Source organism: Doryrhamphus excisus, linkage group LG8, assembly GCF_037039965.1.
Source record: "Doryrhamphus excisus strain RoL-2023G ecotype Guam linkage group LG8, RoL_Dexc_Guam_v1.1, whole genome shotgun sequence".
Lineage (NCBI taxonomy): Eukaryota > Metazoa > Chordata > Actinopteri > Syngnathiformes > Syngnathidae > Doryrhamphus > Doryrhamphus excisus.
The window spans coordinates 12,757,700-12,775,489 of NC_136364.1; the positions used below are offsets into that span (position 1 = coordinate 12,757,700).

A 17,790-nucleotide genomic window follows, 5' to 3' on the forward strand; every position below is an offset into this window, starting at 1 on the left:
CACATACTGAAATGCTAAATACAAGTATTTTTTAAACTAACCGTGAAAATATTTGGTACAACGTTACAGTCCAGAATAATGCAGTACGGACGTGATTAAATGTGCGTTCATTTAACTGATGTTTGAGTCTCGTCGTTGTCCGTAGCTACAGCGTTGCCTAGAAACTCTTGTCAACATTAGCTGTTTGCTAGCTAAAACGTTCAACATTCAAGGTTGGTTAGGTAGGTTAGGTAGGTATGTACTTCTAAGTCGTCAAACTCGCTCAACATCAACATATGTCATTAATTGTCAGCTTGGGGTGTTTACAATAAAGAAACAAGCATTCCACCTACATTACAGGAACTTACCGTGTCACTAATGCTAGCTGGTTAGCTTCAGAGGCTAACGTGCTAGTTAGCTAACTTTCTGCATTTCTGTTAGTTGTCACCATGTCGGTGCCGTTCGGTGACGCGCACCTGAGAATTCCGCGGGGATTTGGTGCCATCCTAGAATGCCTGGCCCGGGAAATTCTACGGGACCAGCCTGGAGACATTCCCAAATATGCTGCCCTCTACTTCAAAAACCTCCTCAAGCAACGAGAAGGTGAAACAAGAAAGCTTGGAATGTGTGCTTATTTGCTGCATCAGCACAATTGACGGACTTACCTGTTGGTATGGCTCGCTTGCAGAAAGTGGCGTGGACCCATCTGAGTGGGCTGGCAGCCTGGAAGATAGATATGAGTTTAACCGTGCATTTCAGGTCAGTCAACGCCCCATGTTCTTTGACAAGTTATTTACCTGCTTGTGTTTTTGCATCTACAGACTATTTCTGAGCAAGAGCCTGCAACAGAAGTTCCCATATCTAAGTGAGTTGGCTTTTTTTTAACTGTATCTGCACCAAGTGATGAAGACGAGCTAGATGAATGGAATATGGCTTGTGTTTCAAATTTTGGGGATAATAAGGGATAATTTTGGGTTTAATAAGGGATAATTTGGGGGAAAATGTTTTAAATGTAACTCTGCGTTTTCATGTTAAACAGGAAGCTGCTTTGTGTTGTTGTTTTTTTCAAAGAAGTATAATATTCTTGAACAAATCGTTCAAAAAACATTTTCCCAAAAAGTGTCCCTTATTCCCCAGCCGTCCCTTATAACCCTGTTTTATGGTACAGTGGTTCGTACAGATAATTAAAGAACAACAATTCTAAAATCTGAAAATAAAATGTATAAATAAAACAATGAAATGATAGAACAGAGCTTGGGTTTTGAACAGTCATGTTCAATAATGGCTGTTTCTTAGTATTTTTCAAAGGTATTATCCAATATTATGGTAGTAATGCTTTGTGGCGGTATTTCATGTGAGCATGCACAATTTACACTCTTCATGTGTAAGACATTTGTGTTTTGTGTCTTTGTTTTTTTAGAGATAAACCGCCCGACTCTTCAGCAGAGGATCAGTCGATACATCCTGCTGAGGCCACACAAGTCTCAGCGCCGGCTTCTGATCAAGTTGATCTGACGGACAATGCTAAAAACGATGCTGTACCTCCATCTGAGCCCACTGATACAGGAGGAGAGACACAAGCTGGAGCATCAGAGGAAAAAGGGAATGCTGAAGCTGAAGAACCAGGAGAGGCTTTGCTGCAGTCTGATCTTGTTGGGGCGGACACTGACGTGGACGCCGAGACGGAAGCTGAGACGGAAGCTGAGACGGAAGCTGAGACGGAAGCTGAGACAGAAGCTGAGACTGAAGCTGAGACGGAAGCTGAGACAGAAGCTGAGACAGAAGCTGAGACAGAAGCTGAGACGGAAGCTGAGACAGACGCAGACGTGGATGCTGACGTGGATGCTGAGACTGAGGTGAACGCTGAAGTAGGTGGTGAGGTGGATGCTGAAACTGAGGCTGAAGTGGATGCTAACGCGGACGCTGAGGCCGAAGCTGACGTAGAAGCTCATGTGGATGCTGAGGCGGAAGCTGAAGCTGAGGTGGAAGCTGAGATGAAAGCTGAGGCTGAAGCTGTGGCTGAAGCTGAAACTGAGGCGGAAGCTGAGGCTGAGGCTGAAGCTGAAACTGAAGCTGAGGCTGAAACTGAGGCTGAAGCTGAGGTAAAAGCTGAGATGGAAGCTGAGGTAAAAGCTTCAGAGCAGGAAGGACCAGAAGCAACCGCGGAGGAAGTCCAGGCTGATGATGATAAAGAAGATGAGGTTGATAATTCACAGGCCGTTGATGAGGAGAACTTGCAAATCCAGTCTGAAGAAACCGAAGGAATCCAAGTTCAAAGCGAAACCCTCGATGAGGAACAAGAAGCTGGAGATCAGGATGGAGAGACAACTGAAGAGGGCGGAGCAGGTTTGGAGGCCGCTAACGAGGAAGAGGAAGGTAATGTGGACAGCGGCAAAGGTTTGGTTGAGGTTGACTTTGAGGAGATCCCAGAGGCTCAGCAAAGTGATGACATGGAGCAGAAGCCAGAAGAAGACAAAGGTCCAGAAGAGGTTACAGAGATGGGAGGTCCTGAAGAGCAAGGCAACGATGAACCTGGAATAGAGGGAGAGCAAGATGACCAGAACAAAGAGGAAACGAAAGGTACGGCTTTGAACAACTGGTGGTGATGATGAAAAAATAGATAAGGTGCATGACGAACACCTCCACTGTCATTCCAGACGAGGCGGTTGCTGAGCACCCAGAGGAGGCGGGGCCAGAGGATGCGACAGAAGCTGATGATCAACAAGGGGATTAAGTATTGTGTAAAAGTTTCACACTAACAGCTCAGGGGCCAGTGTTACCCACAGGACTACAATCTATTTGCGGTGGTGGTGGGTTGGGGGGGGCAATTCATTTTCAGCAAACTTGCATAATGATCATGATGTATTTTCAAAAAGTGAGTAAAAATCATGAGTGGCAAAACATGGGGCAAAGCTATGTTGACAACACTGATCCCTCCTGCTACGTTTTCTTATTCTCCATCCAACCAGATGTGTGCTATAATGTGGTTATGAGCGCGGGCGAACACATGTATACATCTATTTGTGGTGAATTTATATTAAAAAAATGTAAACTCTGGTAGGACAGCCAACATTTTAAAGTGTGTGTGGCAGTAGCTGGATGCTGACCACTCATGCAAAATAAAATCTACATCAGGAGGTTGCCTCCAGCCACAGCTGTGAAGGATTTCTTTACGTGACGCTTATTAGAGATGCCATCGGTTATTTACTTTTGTATAACACACCCTCCATAGTAACTATAGCAACTATAGTAGAATGAGGCGTGTTTACTATTTGTTAATACATGGGCTATTTCCTCGCCAAAGACATATATTGTCATATACTACATTATTCATTGTCTCATTTTTTACATTGAAATATTAATGTTTCGTATTCCAACGTTCTACAGTACAGGTGATATGTTATGATACAAAGGCAACATAAAACAGATCTTATGGTATCTGTGTTTAAAGGTGAGCACCAGCAGAAGGAAGATGAAGGCACAATTACTTCTTAACAACAGTCATTTATCAGTGCTTTGAGAGAGGGCTGTTTCAATCACTTGGTGCATGGGAGCCGACGGGGTAATTAAATGAGACACTCAGTTATGCATTACATTAATTACAAATAACATTTCTCAGAGGGTGGGCTAGCTGGTGTAATCAATTATGTATGCCTTTTAAATGATGTGTGATGTAACATAATAGGATTACAATAGCATTACTGGCTAGCAATTTCATCTGATGAAATAGTTATGTCTACCATGTGGGGCATTACATGATGTAGCGACACCAACGACCTCCTGAATTTCAGCGTTGTATGCCCCATGCTGTCCTCCTCTTCTCCTTCCACTTTCTCTTTCTCTCCACTTTTTTCATCGTCTTGCGGGTCATGTGATTACAGAGTGCCAGCCTGGCTGTTGGCAGCTGCCTTGCTGGCCTCAGGACGTCCTTGATGTCCTCGTTCTCCTCTCAGGGCTGATTGCCCTGCACAACATCATGGAGCACTACACGTGTGCTTTGATTTGGAGAGATATGTGCTGTTGGTGGTGCCCGCTCAAGAGGTCAGTGCACTCGCACTGATAATTTGTCATCTCTGTTTTTCCTTGTTTTATATTTGCAAACATTCGGTGTGTATTTACAGCAGTGATGGGTACATAAAGTTTACATACGTGAGTAACAATGGTGTACAATTTGGCCCTCACAACATGCTGGGTTCCCTCTGATCATTGTCGGAGTCAGTCTAGTTGTCAGGTGGCTGTTCAGGCGTTATATATGGTAATTCATATTATTATGGATTTGTAGTGACTGACTGCAGAGGCAGATATTTGTTGATTTTAATGATAATCTAATGATTATACAACTTTGAGAATATACGTATACAATGATGTACAAAAGTGCTGTTTCTAATCTGTTTGCATTTTTGTCACACTTGAATTATTCGGGTCATCAAACAAATTTAAATATTAATCAATGACAACACAACTGAACACAAAATGAAATTTTTGTTATTAAGGGGGAGAAATCCTAACCTAACCAGTTTTTCCAGAAAACGTCAGCCTTGATGATCCCCAAAACCTGTGGGGAAATACTAGAGATGAGCCAGATAATGCATTCTTGCGCATACGAGTATGAAACAAGTACATTTAGTCATTATCCGTATCCGTGTTTAAAGAAAATGCTCATTATATATTCACTCTTCATGCTCTGTGATTGGCCAGTTGCACACAAAGACCGCCTCTCCCTAGACTGCAAGCCACTGGGCAGCTCACTCGTGCCGTGTGTTGTCATTGACTACTATTTCAATTTGGGTGATGCAAAAAAAGGGACAACACTTTTTCACACCACTGTATATGCTAGCTTGTGTTCCAAAGCATTCCCGAGCACAGCCCATAGGGGGCGCCACAAATAGACTGTGCAGGTGACACCCAAGTGTTCAGTGAGCATCCATGTCAGCTTTAAACCACATCCGTCTGTCGTCTGTCCACATTTAAATATGCCATTTGAGGTCCCCGACTCTGCTTTGTGCTCATAAAACCATAATTCTGTTACTTCCACATATCCTCCAGTGGATGGTTTTGGCACCTCCACCGCCGCCCCCGCAGACAGAAACTTGATTGAGTCGTCTATCATCACCCGGAAATTTTAGCCTGTCTGATGTGCCTGGACTGGCACGTCTTAGAAAACGCGGACAGTGGTGGAAAGAGTTGCTGAGAAGGTTGCCATGGTAACGCTTCACTACTCAATCCTGCGCTCATGGAATTAATAGGAGATGGTGATGTTGATTGTTGCTAGGCATGACTTTAATGGCGGCGACAAGCCAGCATGTTGCGGACGCTGCTCTGTAACTGCTGCACTATTCATACCTCACAATTTCCAGTTTCGATGAGCGTAAACTCAATTGAAAAGTGACTCTGATGTCTCCAAATGAGCAAAGTGAAGAAGCCATCAGAATGAGGATTAGTTAACGTGTCATGGGAGCGGAGGGAAAATGACTGCCAGAGTTGGAACTAAGATTAATGGCTGCGTTCTCCTCTCTGCCCCTGCGTCCTGTCTCTGAGGCTGGCAACGGTGTGTGGGCGGCCTCGCCAGCTGGGATCACAGGGATGGAGAAAAGCCTGCTTGCTCACGCTGCCTTTAATACATTTATAACGCCGCCCAGTGAGCGATGCTTCTGACGGTTTTATTCTCACATTACTACAGTTGTTGGAATTGGAAGTCAGCAGATATTATTCCATGTTCACTCCAGCATTGTGATGTGTTTTCTCATTTGTTGGCGTTTTTCTGCGGTTTGTGCATGATGGGCAATGCTCTCCACAGGACAGGAAAAGGTAAAACTGTGGCTCAAGAAATGGCGGCTTTATCTTGTGTTTTAAAACCTTATTAACAACAGAACATGCACACCACCGGAACTGTAGTTCTTCTAGCCATAAATGAGCCATATCACTGTATGGGTTGCACAGTTTGAAGCGTGAGAAGTACAGACTTATGGGCGCCACACACGGGAGACGACATCCCCTCGACTCGATTCATTTTCAATGGAAGCTGTGCAACGGGGCGATTATCGCATGTCACCATCCAGCCAAGCAACACGCAACGTTTGTTCATGTCAAAGTTTGTCATGCATGTCATGTGATGCGTGTTCAGAAATGTTCAATAGATAGATAGAGATATTAAGAAAAATGCAGTGGCTTGGGAGCTCTTTGGCACCAGAGTAAACATACGCTACCGCTCAAAAGTTTGGGATCACTTGCAAATTTCTTTGTTTTCCAAAGAAAAACACATTTTCATGCATTTCACAAACATTTTTATCCATTTCACAAACAATTAAAATGAATCATATGATTTTCAAAGAACATTTTTGCATAGAGGCCTACTATCAACAACTGTCAGTCCTCTGCATCAATCTCCTGGTATGGCTGCTAATCCAAGTTCATCATTTTATAAGGCTAATAGATGATTAGAAAAGCCATCTAAAAATCTAAACTAAAACTAAAATCTCTTACCATGCTGTTAACTACTCTCTTCAGAGCGCAGCACAAACTGGGTCTAACAAGGACAGAAAAACGATGCACAACTGTGCAAGAGAGTGTGTAGTTTAAGACAAAGACGCCTCACAGGTCGTCACCTGGCAGCTACACTAAATAAATAATAAACTTGAGCGGTAGTGTATCTGGTAATTGAACAATATTTAATAGTTTATTTTCAACACTAGCAATATCCGGTACTACCAAGGCTACTTGATCAACACTGGCCACTTTTCCTCCTCAGAAGTACTTTCTGAAACACCATGTGATACTCCCATTGTATACCTGAAATAATGGTGTGTGTTTGTGAGCCGGAGTGAAATAATAGCTCCAAATCTATCCGTAGCGTTCAAAATGTATTTGTGGGGGGGGCACCATGTATGGGAAACACTGTCCAACTTAAAATTGTGGCATGGGGATGCAACGCGGGTTGTGTTAAAGGTCCTCTATCGCTAACACCGCAGGTGAGCAATCTGAAAAAAAACAAACACATGCTGCCATGTTTGTAGGAGGTCTCTATTCTTCCCTCCCTTTCCCTCTCCTCCCCTCCCTCTGTTTTCTCTCTCTCTGCATCCCTCTGCGTGAGCGGATGTTACTGAGCATGCAATGATTGTTAGTAAGAGGCAGTGAGGCATCTGTATAAAAGCAGAGGGACTTCCAGAGAGCGGCAGTGAAGTCATACTGGGGTTAAGCTACCTGAAAAGTGAGGTCGCAGACATGGACTGCCGTAATGTGAGTATTTTCTTCATGTCCACTTTCTTAGTAGGCGTACTAGTTTGCTTGAAATCTTTTTTGCTTGAATTCGATGTGGTACTTTGACACTTTACACCATATTGCATAGGATTTGTGTCACATCATGCTTTGAGAGCCAGATGTGTATCGGAATACAATAGAGCACAATTTCAGCATCCTGGCAGCTGAGTGAGCAGTCAGACACAGAGGCTAATGAATCCTGGCTGCACAGGTGGGTGGGCGCACTCCCACACTGGAGGGTGTTACACCGGAGACATGATGCAGTGGGACGACGGCCCAGCTCCCTGGCTCCGTGTGGGCTGTCTTTTTTTTGTGCAAAATGTCAATCTGCGTTTCTGTCTCCCAGCAATGCTCCGAGTGCAGAATTGGTGTTTACATAAGTTGTCGACAGCCTCGGTGCCGTCTCACTTTATTCTATGTGTGTGACAAGACGGAATTTATTCTCACGCCTACTACATGTCTCATCTGGGATGTTGGATGCTGAGTGAGGTAGCTCCTGCAACATCTTTGCAGGGTTGTCGTTTTCATCCGAGGGTTTAGATCAGGGGTGTCCAAACTTATTCCACGAGCGAGATACTCTCTAAAGGCCAATTGGATATTTTTTGTTATATAATGATTTTGTGTATATTTCAAAAACAACCAACCAAATTTTCCAAAAAATTTCATCTTTATTGTGTGTTCAAAATATTCAAAACTACATATTTTTTTCTTTAATATTTCCACTCTGTGCTCCTGAAATATTTCCTTATAATATTATGGGTTTAAACTGTGATGTTTTTCTCATATTTTAAAATAACAGCTGTTTCTTCAATTTCTGCATTTTTTAAAATCTTCAAACCAGAAAAAAGTAAAAACTGCATATCAGTTTTATGATACAGTTGCTCTTTTCACCCCATTTTTGCTGTTTTTTCCCCCAAAATATTTAAACTTTCTTCTTAAATATTTTTTATAATATTATGAATTTATTCCCATAATACCTCATCGTAGTTTTCAAAAAATTGCAACTTTATTCTGTTTTGTTCAAGTACGACTTTTCAAAAAAAAAAAATTATTTATTACCGTCTTATTAATGTCAACATTATGCTGCTATTGTGATATTTAGTGATATTATTTTTCCTCATAATATTACAGCATTATTCTTGTAAAATTACTCCTTTTTCTTGTTAGGTTACTACATTTTTCACATACTATTTTGACATTATTCTTGTAAAATGACATGGGACAATAAAAAACAGGTGCTGGCCACAAAACGACCCCTGAGCTGCACTTTGGACACCGCTGGTTCAGAGACCTACTAACTTTGTCTGTACTTGTACAATGTTGCAATGTAATGTGTTCCTCAACTTTGTTCCTCAACAAAGATGTTTCCGATTGAGGCTGCATCGGTTGTTTGTATTTTCTGATATTTTGGCCACCTTAGCTAGCGAGTGGAGGAATGCTACATTATTAGAAACAGTATGATGTAGTGGCGGCCTACACTAGTGTCAATCAACAGTAGAAGAGTACATTAGAGGTCACGGTGTACCTAATGATTTATGTGGTTAACTGATGATAGACATGGGAATCAAACACAGATAATTGCCATTCCTTCTAAATTGACTCAATGGTGCCAAATATAACAAGAGGATAAATGGAGCAAACATGAAGAGGCCATGGAGGTTCCTGGCCTCTTCGGCCTCTCGCTATCACAATAAAAGCATGTCACCCGTGTAATGCCCCGATGCATGCCGTGGTCCTCTCAGCAGGAGGAACGCAGCCGGCCCCAGGAAGAGGAGGACATCATGGACATCCCACTGGATGACCCCGAGGCCAACAGGGCGGCTGCCAAGATCCAGGCCGGCTTCCGTGGTCACATGACCCGCAAGAAGATGAAGCCAGAGGACAAAGCGGAAGCAGAGGAGGTGAGCTGCCAGGAGGTCACGGGGTCATGACTAGACAACGTCACGCTCCTGAAGAATGCATTAATGACAACAGACAACACCATTCCAAAGCTCTACATAATTCCACAATTGGAGCCCATCTTCTGAGCCACGCTATGTAGGATTAATGTAATGCATAAACAAACGACTCCTTTAATTACCCCGCAGGCTCCCCGACAAGCAACAGCTGATTGAATCCTCTCTCAAAGCGCTGATAAATGAAACTAGCTCTACTCGACATGTTGTTGTTAAATTACCAATGAGAGAATTGAAGTGTTAATGGAGCATGGAAGTCGTTACTCTCCTGAAGACAACGCAATTAATGCAGCTGGACATTTGAGATATGTTGTAGCCTGAATAAGAACAAGTGTAGGTTCAGCCAAGTACACAGTGTCTGCACATAGATGGGTGGGGGGCGGAAATGACTAATTTAATTTAATTTGCATAATTGGCCATGACTGGACTTGGTGGACAAAACGTTGTCTTGGTGCTTGAGTGCTTATATTAAAATGTTTTTTTTGGTGTGTGTTGTAACAAATGTGTGACATTGCCTGTTTTTAACCCCCTCTTAACAACAGAACAAGAAACTGGTGAAAGGTGGGGGGTTTCATTTTGTGCCGTTCACGTCATGTATGTACATCTCATGTCTGGAGAACAGGACAGCAGCCATATGGTGTTGCTACTACGAATGATAATGTTGCCGAGCATTATTGGAAGCCCACATTAAATGCTCTACGCACACCTTGCAATCCAACCTACCTCAGTGTTCCCAGTTTCAGTGATTGACGTGTGGCTGTTTTTTCCATCGGAACTGAACAGCTGCATCCGTGTTATTGTTTAAGAAGAAGCCACAGTAATTCTACATTTGATCAAACTTACTTCATATTTGTCCGATCAAAACACGCAGACTTAATCACTGAGCGCTTCTGTTTAATAAGTAGAAGAGATCCATGTGATATAGATGTGCGCATTAAAAGTGAACGACAGGAAGTGCCCTGCATTTGTTCGGTAATTAAGAAGGCAACTTTAATGCTCTTCCACTGCCGTGTGGAATGTGACTCATTGCAGAAATAAAACAAACCAAAACCCAGCAAAGTGGAAGAATAGAGCAAAAAGGCAGAGTGTAACTAAAAAAAGCTAAAATGATTGATACTAATAACTAATAAGAAACACAAAATTTTCCATTATTAGTGGTGGCAAAGGACAGCTAGACAAGTAGATAAGACAAAAACACTGAGCTGATTATTATTATTATTATTATGATCATGACTGTGGTTTAATTGGTCTCGAAAAATCGGTTAGCATCAATTTGTGGGACAATAGGGATGCTCTGATTGATCGGCCACTAATCGGTATGGCTCGATAACAGTGAAAAAGGACGGTAGCGATATTGGCCGATACTTTAAAATGCTGATCCGTTCGCTGATCTTCTCCACCGATGGAGCAGCATCCTGAACAAGCATGTCTGCCATCTGTGGGACTTCTTGTCTTTGTGAGAGTGATAGACGTTTTGCACCCTGCAAAATGTGCCTCAGAAATGTCTCACCAGTGTCGGCGCTTTGAAAAGCTTTTGATGCGTGTGGCGTTTGGGGCATTTGTGAATTTGAGGCTCGCGATGTGATCCTCCGTCAGGCAGCGGCGAAGTCCCAACTAACAAGTGTGGGCAGAATTTTGGGACGAGTACCGCCTCAGTACGGATTTTGGAGCAGACAGTAGACAGTATTAGCACATTTAGTGCAGGAGAAACTTTTATTGTGAGCGGGTCTGCGTCGGATTCCGGATGATATGTGACGCCTGACGAGTGTGACATGGGACCAGTGAGTATGTGCGCTGCCCTTAAAATGGGTTTTGTGCACACACTGATATCACACTGATATCGAGGGAGTCGGCTGCATCAGCGCTTCAGAAGGCAGCAGATGCGGCTGGAGGGGCCCAGCAGTGGGAGACAAACCTGCTTTACATTCAGGTTTTCCATGAATAATGTTAGACAGGCAGGCAGTGCAAATTCTAAACATGTATCTGTGGTAGTCCAAATGTATCTGTGGCGAGTCCATAGAAGAAACACTGTCGTTAGTAACTGGCTGGTTTTGAGCCTGTGAGCCAACACTAGACTTGACTAACCCACTTGTCGACTGCTTTTCCACCCTTATTTATGTATGTGTGTGTGTATGGGGGGGGTGTATTTATAGCTGCAGATGCATTAGACAGAGAAGAGACTTCACTGGGCCGAGCAGGATTAATGACGCTGTCAGACTGAATCCTCAGTCTCCCACTGGGGGAGACCCCCTTTTTCACAACAGGATCTGCTTTTTGAGGTTCTCACATCACCCCCTCTCAGGGTGTCTTGAAAGATACTGCAAAGAAGCTAAGTCTTGCGTGAATATAGTGTTAAAGAGACAAAACTCGGAGTTAAGTACATAAAATGGGAAAGTTGTAAGTGCATTAGTACAATGATGGGTTCACGTGTATAGCACAGAGGTTATCTATTACATAAGAAGTAGCATGGATAATACATATCACGACACACATAATATGCATGATTATTTATATGTTTGTATAATTCATACCTGATTTAAGGCCTTTTTGAATAGAGAACATGGGCCGCAGTTTGTGTTGAGAACGATGCGTAAGGTCTCAAGCTGAACAACAAGACGTGCTACAAATGTAGTGTGAAATGTCAGACAATCAACTATGCTCAGTGCTCTTTCTAAAGTGCTCGCCAAATGCCAAACAAAGTCAAAGAAGAAGACACGTCTGACCTTTCGCCCCGCAGGAGGACCACAAAGTTATCGCTCGACTCAAGCGTTGATACTTTTTAATTAACGCCCACAAACTTGGACAGTAAAGTATTCCGAGCAAATAACGACCTACACAGATGAAACCAAACGGCCCCTAAGCGAAGGTTACACCCCATCGTATGTGTTACCACACCCACGGGCTCCATAATTTGGAAGTAGAGTAGTTAGTCAAAACATTAAGTCGCTGTTGGTGCCTCTTTTGGGTGCTAAATGAATGCAGACTCAAGCTTGAGGATAATATTGCATATGTAACATCTTCTAAGTAGTAACTTGTAACCTGTAACGTCCACATAGTGACACACGGTATGTGACGCTCTTTTTCTGATTCATTGCCGACCTAAATACACCAACAGCAGTGCTTGATTGTAGACTTCAACACGATACAGCACTCCCTCATTATACACCAGTGACAATTAAGGTGCATTCACGAACACCAGAATTCCGAGCATCAACGTTACGGAACGGCATATCAGGTATTCATTCCTGCTCAAATTGTGCGGGATGTTCTGGGATATTCATGAATTTGATTTCATATTGATGAATGTATTACTTATATTTAAGTTTAATTACATTATTGATGGATTTCAATAGTAATTCTGTTGAAGTTGCATGTCTCTTTTATTGTTTCCAGAACTCATTCTTTGACATATGTTACATTTAGGTATGCAGTATGTACATTATGTTGAAATATGCATGTGCTTTGACTAATAATAGACCATATTCAACTACAAAACGCTGATGATTTATTTATTCATTTTTGAAAAAACGCGATACTTGAGAGGTCCCACAGAGAACTTAAGCTGAATTGTTCAGCGACGACCGGGGGCGTCAACCGTGATGGTCACCAAAGCTGTGATATGATGACTGAACGCCACGTGCTATGTCTGTTTTTAGAGGCAAGAGGATCGGGGGCAGTAGAAAGCGATGACACAGCTGTGCCAGAGCGGCGATGACCCCTCTTCTGACCTGGATGGAGAAAGAAAGCAAGAGAGAAGTGGGAGGGGCTAAGCAAGGTAGCAAGCGAGTATATGGTTGGCTGGCACAAGCTGGCTGGGCGGGGTTTCAAACGCACCTATTTACCACTTTTTTAATGTATTTATTCCTGTTCAGCGTAAGTTAGCGGTAGTGAAAATTGAACAGTTTGAGGATGTTTTGGAGGGGTGGGGGGGTCACCATCAGCGCAGACGTCTTTGACCCGCCATTTGCAACTCACTGCATGTACTTGTGAAACTTCTGGTCGTGTGCTAGTTTTTAGATGATGATCTGTGAATGTGAAACTGAATGTGCTCTAAATGCATCATCAGCATTAGACTTCCGTGGCTTATATATATCGTTGCGTGTTTTCTGACATGCTTGCATCTTATTATTACTTATCCGTTGACTCGCTTGCAAAGATAATTAAGATTTAAAAAAAATAAACGTACCCATGTTGTATTATTTCTTATCCCGTTTGACAAAGCCTTCTTTTTTTTCCCCTAAAAATCTGATCTTCCAGAGAAGTTGGCATGCGGTGTTTACGTTGCTTGGTTTTTTGCACATGCGTTGAATACAGCTCTAATCCGATGAGACACTGGATGTAGTCTATTTGTGGTTGTATTGGCGGGTTTACTTGACCTGAAGAAATGATCTTTCATTCATATTTACAAGGTTTTACACTTGAAAACTAACCCTTTGTTGTTTCATCATGACATTACACGAATAAAGCCATCTTATGTACCTGCGGAAACGTCTGGTGGCACCTTTGGTGTTTTGTTTTATTTTACACAGCAACTTTTAATGTGAATCCCACAGAATTTGAGGGTGTAATGACATTATTACAAATTGACAGTTTCAGGGTTATGTGAATGATATTTTTGAGTAATCTACACTACCGCTCAAAAGTTTGGGATGACTTGTAAATTTCTTTGTTTTTCAAAGAAAAGCACATTTTCAAACAATTAAAATGAATCAGATGATTTTCAAAAAAGGATCTCCATTTTTGCATAGAGGCCTCCTATCAACAACTGTCAGTCCTCTGCATCAATCTCCTGGTATGGCTGATAATCCAAGTTCATCATTTTATAAGGCTAATAGATGATTAGAAAAGCCATCTAAAAATCTAAACTAAAACCTCTTACCATGCTGTTAACTACTCCCTTCAGAGAGCAGCACAAACTGGGTCTAACAAGGACAGAAAAACGCTGCACAACAAGACAAATATCTGAGAGTGTGTAGTTTATGACAAAGACGCCTCACAGGTCGTCACCTGGCAGCTGCACTAAATAGTAGCCATAAAACACTAGTGTCAGTATCAACAGTGAAGCTGGACTTCATAGCAGGACTGCCAAGAAAAAGCCATATCTCAGACTGGACAAAAACATTTCCAAGTGATCCCAACCTTTTGAGCGGTAGTGTATATATTTCATGTTTCTTGTCATTTTTCTGAAGTGTGTCATTGCAGGACTTGCATGCATTATTTTGGGCAGTGTTCTTTCACGGTGACCCTCATTATGCTGGAAAAAAGGCCTGACTTTGAAGGTAACACTGTAATCATGCATCTGTGTCCAGCTACGAATCTACATTTGTCAACAGTCCTTGATTGCATATGGTTGTTTCAGTTGGGAAAAAAGTCCTATTTCTTTCTGCTTGGTGTGCCAAAGCAGTCTTGTTCATGTTATGAGAAATGAGCGAGAGCATCTTCAGCCTCCCAGTGCTCCCACTCAGCCCGCCCACGCACATCTGAGCCACAGCACACACGCATTCTCACACGAGACCAAAAAAAACAAAAAAGACAGAGCTGCGAATACTTGAGTTCATACTTTAGTCATTCGTTGTCGCTTACACGCACACGTGCATGTCATGCGGCAAAAAGGGGACAGGCGACATTGAGTGTTTTGTTTTGAAAAAAGCACTTCCTCCTTTCTCCTCCCTCTTCGCCATGCAATGATAAGCATCCTCTATGGCTTTCACGTGGACGTACTTCTCTTCTTATTCTCCTACTCAATCCCTGAGGGGCAGCGGCCATGTTCTCCTGTCTCTTTAATGACTGGGGGTGAACAATCAATACGATGTGCACACCATAGCCCAACACCCACTTGGTTGCCGAAGAACCAAGAGGTTTGCAATATTAAAACATCTTAAAAAACGAACACTCCTCAAGTGAGTCACATACAAGACGGGTTTATTAGTGGTACACTTGTTTTGTTGAACATTTTAATAGTTCATCTGAAAGCTCGGCTGGGTCCTTCTCAGACAACTTGTCAGCAGGAACGATGGCAGCTCTCTCCTGGGGGGCAATTAGGGATGTATGAGCCATGGAAAACAGCAGGCAAGAGGAAGGGAAGGAAGAAACGTGCTTTACAAGTGGGTGTGCATGCTCACAAAATACCTCAAAAGTTCAACACAATCTAGTATGAGTTCAGGACAGTGGGATGAAATTAAAATAAAGCAAAAATACTCAACCGTAGATCAGCAGTGAGGGATGCCGTCAAGCTGAAGAAGGGGTCCTGTCGACTGGTGTTTTGCAGCCTTAGCGGTCCCCGCAGCAAAGACTGGGGGAAGCCATGAAGAACGATTTCTAAGGACGGGAAACATGGTGTATGGCGGGGATGGTGACTCGAGATGAGGACTGTTAGAAAGACCACTTCGAAGACCTCCTCGATTTTATTCACCAACTGCATTTTGTGTTCTGGTGTGTTGTCATTTAAATGAGTTGATGGACTGAACATGGGTTTAAGTCACATTTAAGTGTGACAAACCGGATGGGTGCAAACACTAATAAGTAATTGGATACTTATTTGTTGTCATTTGAGTTGACTAGTGATGGGTTTTGTTAGCATCGGTTGATATCGGTAACAGTAATGAAGTGTTGGACAATATTGGTAAGAGTCAATAGCCAGCATGGACTATCTAATCTGTTAGGACACAAAATCAAAGCGCTTACAACGGGACTGGAGTAGAAAATGAGCACCGTGTGAGGCAATAAGATCAAATGGCTTAAAGACTGAATGTGACAGTGCCGCCTTTCAGGGCTCACACATACACTTGGGTCTCTCCACTTCCACTTCCTTCTGTTGAGTGCAAAGTGTCACCTTTGATTTGAAGCGTGTCAGCAGATGAGAGGAAGTGGGTGATGCTGTTGTTAGCCAGGGCAGAGCTGGGTGGGTGGAGGTTAGGGGCGATGGGCTTTGATGGCTGACTACATGGGAGTCGTTCTCAGCATTCCTGCTTGGGCTTTTCAATCAAGTTGTGCTGCTGCTGCTCAATAAAGCACTTCCTCTGTGTTACATCGACCCCCGGGACAACTGCCGTTGTGAGCACAAGATGGACAAATGACTTTGAAGGCCACATTCAGTACAAAAGAAAAGTTAATACTGCAAAAAGGCACCAATATTTGTAGAGATTTTACACAATGTGTGGACTTGTACTCCGGAAAACACTTTTATGTCACACAAGGAGTGTGCGAACCTGCGTCTCCCACATCTCCCACTGCTCAACCAAACAAACATTTGATAGAATTATCATTTTTACATTAAAAAAAATAATTTTACACACATTTGTGCTTTTTTTTATCAATTCAAGCAGCAAAGAAATCATTAATTCATTCATTTTCTACCGCCTATCCTCACGAGGGTTGCAGGAGCCTATCCCAGCTGTCTTCGGGCGAGAGGCAGGGTACACCTTGGACTGGTGGCCAGCCAATCACAGGGCACATATAGACAAACAACCATTCACACTCACATTCATACCTATGGACAATGTGGAGTGACCAAATTAACCTAGCATGTTACACATGCAAACTCCGCACAGAGACGGCTGAGGGTGGATTTGAACCCAGGTCTCCTCGCTGTGAGGTCTGCACACTAACCACATGACCGCCGTGCAGCCCACAAAAACTCAAGAGAAAGCCAAATGATTTGTCTCTTTGAGAACACTTTGCGTGTCCTTCTTTCTTTATCGGACGGTTGTAATGGCTTACATTCAGAAAATGACATTTCCAAATCATGTCACTCTAAAGAACGTTTTTAAATATTGCTTGTCTCCAGTTTTGTAGATTAAAAAAAACACTTCCTCTTTTGAAAAAAAAAAAAAAATTAATCCAACCATACTAAAATGCGTCACAAAGTAAACTCTCTCTTCTAATTGGTCAGCCGGGGGCGGGACTGCACCGCAAACAGGAAGTGTATGAAATGTGTCGACAAGTTAGTTAAAGAGCGACAATAAATGTAATTTGAAGCGCAAATACAATATGCTGTTACTTGAATAATAATAAAACAATCTAGGAAGTCACAGGACACCAAGGAACAGCCGAGTGCACTTTCAGGGGACTTCCAGCCTCTTTCATCACCATGCTACAATTTAGACATGTTTGGTAGGTGTCCGTTTATTTACGTCATTTTACGTCATTTGTTCATTCAATGTAAGACTTACATTCTTACCACGTTTTTGACGCTTATATTTTCACTTATTATTACTTCTTATTCCGGGACAAAATCAACAAAAGCCATGTTGCAAACAATAGAGAAGCTTTTTCTGATTTCATGGAGCTTTTACCCCACCCTGCGGTCATCCTGAATATGACAACTGATTTTCTTTATTGTTTTGATACATTCAGTATAACATCGTGCAGCTCTAAATCCTACATATACGGGTCTAAAGTAGCAGTTTGTGAGTTTGCATAATGATGAGCTGGAACAAATAAAGGCAGGCTCGAGTGGGGCACCCTTTAAAAGCCGTGAAGTATTGTACAGTCATACTTTCAACTGAGATTCCTACAATGTCCATGAGGCTTTCAGCAGCTCCACTTCTCAATTAATTCATATTCAGAGTGCTTTTCTCTTGAGCTGCTTTCTAAAAGT

General features: G+C 42.6%; 3 protein-coding genes across 4 annotated transcripts; all 3 read left to right on the top strand.

Moving 5' to 3' along the window:
• Window positions 1–219: 219 nt before the first annotated feature.
• On the top strand, window positions 220–2,085 carry LOC131134853 (uncharacterized). The gene is made up of 6 exons (XM_078792998.1): window positions 220–234; window positions 421–582; window positions 668–738; window positions 801–844; window positions 1,400–1,961; window positions 2,005–2,085. Exons 2-6 carry the CDS (start codon window positions 429–431, stop codon window positions 2,083–2,085), a joined length of 912 nt encoding a protein of 303 aa, XP_078649124.1. The 5' UTR covers window positions 220–234; window positions 421–428.
• Window positions 2,034–3,942, top strand: LOC144899658 (uncharacterized). 2 transcript variants are annotated; one of them, XM_078792857.1, is made up of 3 exons: window positions 2,034–2,559; window positions 2,637–2,713; window positions 3,861–3,942. In XM_078792857.1, exons 1-2 carry the CDS (start codon window positions 2,094–2,096, stop codon window positions 2,711–2,713), a joined length of 543 nt encoding a protein of 180 aa, XP_078648983.1. In that variant the 5' UTR covers window positions 2,034–2,093; the 3' UTR covers window positions 3,861–3,942. The 2 variants fall into 2 exon arrangements, with proteins under 2 accessions (XP_078648983.1, XP_078648982.1); XM_078792856.1 differs by lacking the exon at window positions 3,861–3,942 and having other exon boundaries at window positions 2,035–2,559; window positions 2,637–3,133.
• Window positions 3,943–7,048: 3,106 nt separating this feature from the next.
• LOC144894445 (neurogranin-like) lies at window positions 7,049–13,679 on the top strand. The gene is made up of 3 exons (XM_078792858.1): window positions 7,049–7,215; window positions 8,982–9,137; window positions 12,848–13,679. The coding sequence occupies exons 1-3, from the start codon at window positions 7,201–7,203 to the stop codon at window positions 12,869–12,871; spliced, it is 195 nt and encodes a 64-aa protein (XP_078648984.1). The 5' UTR covers window positions 7,049–7,200; the 3' UTR covers window positions 12,872–13,679.
• The last annotated feature ends 4,111 nt before the right edge of the window (window positions 13,680–17,790 follow it).

Coding starts and splice junctions, on each gene's coding strand:
- LOC144899658 (XM_078792857.1), top strand. CDS start 2,094: ATGGAAGCTGAGGTAAAAGCTTCAGAGCAGGAAGGACCAGAAGCAACC. Junction 2,560..2,636: donor GAACAAAGAGGAAACGAAAG/GTACGGCTTTGA, acceptor CTGTCATTCCAG/ACGAGGCGGTTGCTGAGCAC.
- LOC131134853 (XM_078792998.1), top strand. CDS start 429: ATGTCGGTGCCGTTCGGTGACGCGCACCTGAGAATTCCGCGGGGATTT. Junction 583..667: donor CCTCCTCAAGCAACGAGAAG/GTGAAACAAGAA, acceptor GCTCGCTTGCAG/AAAGTGGCGTGGACCCATCT. Junction 845..1,399: donor ACAGAAGTTCCCATATCTAA/GTGAGTTGGCTT, acceptor TTGTTTTTTTAG/AGATAAACCGCCCGACTCTT.
- LOC144894445 (XM_078792858.1), top strand. Junction 9,138..12,847: donor ACAAAGCGGAAGCAGAGGAG/GTGAGCTGCCAG, acceptor GTCTGTTTTTAG/AGGCAAGAGGATCGGGGGCA.